Genomic DNA, 5,019 nt, shown 5'->3' on the forward strand with positions numbered 1-5,019 from the left:
AAAAAAAAAAAGTATATTTTTTCTAAAGTTTATTTTAAAGTCAAAAAGGAAATTTGAAACTATTTTAATTTTTTTTGTATCATATTGGCTCATCATGTTACGTGCATGTTAACTAGATTGGCACATCTCACAACAGGCTCGTTCCTGTTTCCATTGGCTCCGGCCTTGTTCTGATCTGACATTCGGCGACAAGATTACACTAAATGGCAAAGTTTATCCACACAGATCAATATAAGGAAGTGATGCAACTCTCTATAGCTCAAGTTTCTGAATGCAAGCTAATTTCTCAGTACCACTAATCTGGAGGTAGAAGATATGCAGTCACGTGGTAAAAGCTGTTTCCAAAACGAGAAGTCTAACGACAAAACATAAGAGAAGTCTCAAGACAAAACATAAGAGAAGTCTCAGGACAAAACACAACAAGTTCAACGACATGAAGCTTCATTTAATCTTCTAGTGTCTTTCTGAATTATCATCTCCCAAGAACTCATCAAACATCGTGTTCAAGTAGCGAGTCCACGTATCATCAGCAGCTGCTTCTTCCAAGTTCACCCTCATGAGCATGTACCTGCAACCCCCCCTGCTGCTCCACCTCATTCACATGTGTCTGCTCTTCCTCATCATCATCAGCAGCAGCAGCTTCTTCTTCCAAGTTCAGCACCTGATCCTGCAGACTCTGCTGCTCGTTCACATGTTCTAGCGTCTTTTCTGAATCACCATCTTCGAACAAGTCATCAATCGCCAGACCATCATCGTCAGTGTTCAAGAAGCGAGCCCACTCCTCGTCATCGTCCAGAAAATGCCCCTGCTGCCCATTCACAAATGTCAGCGCTTCCTCATGAGCAAAGTTGACCACCTGCTCCTGCAGACCCTGATGCTCATTCCCAAGTTCAACCTCATGAGCCTGTACCTGCTGCAACCTCTGCTCCTCATTCACAAGTGTCTGCTCTACCTCATCAGAAGCAGCAGCTTCTTCTTCTTCCAAGTTCAACACCTGCTCATGCAGACTCTGCTGCTCATTCACAAGTTCAACCTCATGAGCCTGTACCTGCAAACCCTGCTCTTCCTCATCAGCAGATTCTTCTTCTTCTTCTTCTTCTTCTTCTTCTTCTTCTTCATCACTGATATCAGAAGGATAATCCACTTCAGGCTTCTTGGCAAAGATGAGATGGGCTACACAGATTTTCTCGAACTTGTTGGAAAACCTTGTGTACTCGAATTGGAACCATCCAGTTTTAACTTTGCCTTTAATTAGTTCATACTTCTGTTTGATGCCTACCAGCTGCGCACCAATGTAGATGTTAGTACTCCTGCCCCTTGCCTTCCATGTCCCCAAGTCTCCAAGCCTTCTATCAACATTCTTCTTATCCTTAGAAGCTTGTTTCCTATGCAGAAAAAACCAGTATTCATCTTCTTCAAAATAAGGATACGCTGCTGCAGTCCAGGCGTTAGTGGATACTGTGACTTGGAGATCTGAATCGGCAAGAACCTTTACAGCACAATGAGGCATCTCCTCCTTCCGTATGAAACGCTTGAGCAAAAGGATCACTTCAGGACTCTTGGGAGGGAGATCTGAAAATAAAAATATCAAGGCAATATCAAGACCAGAACGATCACTGACACAAACAATAAATGCAAATATCATATCAGCTTCTTCTGTAATCAATTCCTAAATAAATGCAGCTTTCCGTTTCTGTTTCATAATCGGCTTCTTCTTCAAAAAAAAAAAAAAAAAAAAAAAATTTCACAGATCAACTTTCCGTAAGTATCGTCACCTAGATGAAATTTTAAAATCAGCTTCATTTCAAAATCAAATACGCCAAAGCAGTAAAATCCGTATCTGTTCCATAATCGGCTTCTTCTAAAAAATCAATTTCTAAATAAATGCGCAGATCAACTTTCCGTAAATATAAATATCGTCACCTAGATGCATTTCTAAAATCAGCTTTCCGTTTATGTTCCATAATAATCAGTTAAGTTTCCGTAATCAACCAATACCTAGTGGAGGATTCGGTGCCGCCGCCATATTTGCTGGATTTGGTGCCGCCATATTTGCTCTTGCTCTCCTCTCTCAACAAAACCCTAGAAAAATTTGACGAGGGAAGAATGAGACTCACTCAGGTTATAGACTGAGGGGAAATATCAGAAAAGGTTTTAAAAAAACCCCAAAACTTCTCAAAAAGTTTTAAAAAAACCCCCAAAACTTCATCATAATGAGACAGACGGTCACAATACTGACCTCCAATACTTTCAACCAACATGTAATCATTACAGCTTCCAATATTATCTTTTCTAGGCTCCTGTATAGCAGGAGACAAGAACAATTCATATAGAAACCATCAGTGATCTCCAGAAGAATCTTTCTGTCATTATTCAAAATAGGGCATTTTCAAAGAGCATTTGGATATAGAATATACCTGTTGCCTTTGCGTTGCAGGGAATACATCCTCAAGCCTTTAGCAGCTTTATCAGCAACAGGAGGATGAGATGCCGAGAAATTTTGGTGCTACCCCGGTGGGAGCGTAGCCATTTTCTTACTCGTAAAGGCAAAGAAAAAAGGGATACTCAAGCTGAAACAACAACCATAAGCGGGTAATATTAACAAGAGATTTCAAGTAAATAGAGGACATAACAACAAGGAACAAAAGGTAGCAGCATCTTACCGCCGGGACAATCGCAAAACTGGAGCTAGTTTTTCTTTTACATTCTCTTCAAGTGCCTTAATGAAGAAAAAGATTTGAGAATTTTGTATCAGAAATAGAAGATAAACAACACCAAGATACTCAAAATTTCTAGATGAGACAAACCTTTGTGCTCCGACAAGCTAAGATATCTGGTGTCAAGCCCAAGCCTCGGACACTATGCTGTGCCGGTTTTAGTTTTCTGAAAGAAAACAACAAAGCAAAATGAGGTTTAAGTAGACACTAGATTTTGGGTTTGTGTTTGTTTTAAAAAATTATTTTCTGGTTGTTAATAATTTAAGAATATATAAAGTTTAAGAAGAATTGTGTTCGATGATTATCTTCTTCTTCTTTTTTTTTTTTTAACACATATTATGTAATAATATATAATATAAAAATGATTTTTGACATAAGCACAAGAGGCGAACCTTAATGAAGAGTCAGTCTGTGTTTTAAAAGGCGATCGCCTTTTGCGCCAAGGCGCAAGGCGCACCGGGGCGATGGTCTTAACGCCTCAGTCTTCTAAGGCGAGCCCTAGTTCCTCAAGGCGCTCGCCATGGTGCGCCATTGGCTTAAATATAAGCGCCTTTGAACCTCTTAAGGCGCGCCTTGTATTTTCCGTTAAACACTACTTTGACGGAATCCTTAAAACATCTTGGAACTCTATCACTACTTTATCGACATTTAAATATCCCTAAAACATAATGCTTAGTTTTTCAGAGTTATAGGTTTTGTTGGATTTGAGCAATTGAATTTAGTTTTTTAGTTTCAAGTTCTTTGTTTTGGTGTTTTGGGGTTTATATGTGTGTACATATCTGACTATATTAGTGTGCATGACTAACTCGTTGCTGACTATATTAGTGTGTATAAATAAGACAGTTTGGTATAGCTGACTGTACTATTGTTATATACAAGTCTACTCTGTAACTATCTTCTGTACGTAACCATAGAAATAGTTACACGTCTGTAGCTAACACATACACTTCTAACCTAAGAACATCTATCAATGCATATCTAAGTTCCTCTAAAGCTGTATATAACTAAACCACGTTTGAATGCATCCTAACCATAAGGCGAGCGCCTTGGAGTGCCATGGCGCAAGGCGCATGGCTCCAACCTCCTCGCCTTAGAGCGCCATGCGCCATTTAAAACACAGGAGTCAGTCATTCAAGGGCTTGAGATCTCTGATGTCCTCTGTCTCAAGAATGCCAACGATGTCATCTTCCTTGAGAATATCGTTGAACTCAACCTCGGTTCCTGAGTATTTGGCGTAAATGATTTGTGCTCCAGTCTGCACCAGGAAGATAGAACAAAAACGGCCTTTCAGATAAAATTTATTAGCATAAAACAAAGCCAAATAAAGAAAGAGAGTGATATCGATTGTGTTCGTTCCAATAGTTCTTTGTGCTCCGACAAGCTAAGATATCTGGTGTCAAGCCCAAACGTCAGGACACTATGCTGTGCCGGCTTTAGGTTTTGAAAGAAAACAACAAATCAAAATGAGGTTTAATAGAATCAAATGGTGTCAACATCATGGCTGCTTCATTTCGGGAAAACGAAAGTAATATAATTGACATGTTCACCAACAACATTAAGCACAGGCACGAGGCTGACGTGGACCAGACAAAAATTCCCTGGTCCTGAACTCATTATCACATACACCCTCTACAATTGAAACAAAAGAGTTGTGTGTGTCAGCAGTTCGAACTATATTGATTCAATCAATTGGCTCTATAAGCATATAGCAAGATGGATCTAAGACCCCTAATTTATTCAAATTCACAATCGTCAAGAATAATAATAACCTAGAAAGGCGAAGACTTTCCAAACGGGTTTTCAATATAATTCCAGAGAAGAAGAAATTGAGCAAAGGGTATTTCAATCATCGAAAAAAAGAAATATATCAAACCTTCGAACTCAGCGTCGTCACCCCAAAAAAGGCTATCGATTCCAGATCCAAAGGAAGAAAGAGTTGCCCGAAACCAAAAACAAAAACAAAAAACTTCAAATATTCATCCACCAGATTACAATCCTTTGGCATCATACCATAAGAAGCCGCAGAGCCACTGAGATCGAACGAAGAAGATTTATGATACAAAGAATTTTGTCAAATCGACTAATATCTTTCTCGTGAGTTCTCGTTTTCACGACCAGTAATGTCGCCCCACGTGTCCTTCGTTAGATTGTGTTTACTTTGTTAGATTGTGTCTTGCCTTCCTCGGTAAAAAAGCTATACATGCTTCAACTTTTACTAATTACTAGATCATATAGTATACATGATATGAGCCTGTTTTAATTTAATAAAAACTATAAAATAATAAATTGTTTTATTATGGTT

General features: G+C 38.9%; 1 protein-coding gene across 8 annotated transcripts; it reads right to left on the reverse strand.

The window, feature by feature from the left end:
• Positions 1-232: 232 nt before the first annotated feature.
• LOC106306055 (major centromere autoantigen B-like) lies at positions 233-4,788 on the reverse strand. Of its 8 annotated transcripts, none has more exons than XM_013742513.1 (9): positions 4,591-4,788; positions 4,269-4,346; positions 3,110-4,148; positions 2,808-2,883; positions 2,664-2,719; positions 2,418-2,570; positions 2,240-2,300; positions 1,999-2,082; positions 233-1,572 (listed from the first exon to the last, which is right to left on the reverse strand). In XM_013742513.1, exons 8-9 carry the CDS (start codon positions 2,048-2,050, stop codon positions 527-529), a joined length of 1,098 nt encoding a protein of 365 aa, XP_013597967.1. In that variant the 5' UTR covers positions 2,051-2,082; positions 2,240-2,300; positions 2,418-2,570; positions 2,664-2,719; positions 2,808-2,883; positions 3,110-4,148; positions 4,269-4,346; positions 4,591-4,788; the 3' UTR covers positions 233-526. The 8 variants fall into 8 exon arrangements, with proteins under 8 accessions (XP_013597967.1, XP_013597966.1, XP_013597965.1 ...); XM_013742512.1 differs by having other exon boundaries at positions 4,265-4,346; XM_013742511.1 differs by having other exon boundaries at positions 3,110-4,346; positions 4,591-4,622; positions 4,728-4,784.
• Positions 4,789-5,019: the final 231 nt, after the last annotated feature.

Source organism: Brassica oleracea, chromosome C7, assembly GCF_000695525.1.
Source record: "Brassica oleracea var. oleracea cultivar TO1000 chromosome C7, BOL, whole genome shotgun sequence".
Classification (NCBI taxonomy): Eukaryota; Viridiplantae; Streptophyta; class Magnoliopsida; order Brassicales; family Brassicaceae; genus Brassica; species Brassica oleracea.

Excerpts from the sequence above, each read along its gene's own strand:
- LOC106306055 (XM_013742513.1), bottom strand. The coding sequence starts at position 2,050 with ATGGCGGCACCAAATCCAGCAAATATGGCGGCGGCACCGAATCCTCCA. Across the intron at positions 1,573-1,998 it reads GGCACCGAATCCTCCACTAG|ATCTCCCTCCCAAGAGTCCT; the intron begins GTATTGGTTGAT and ends TTTTATTTTCAG.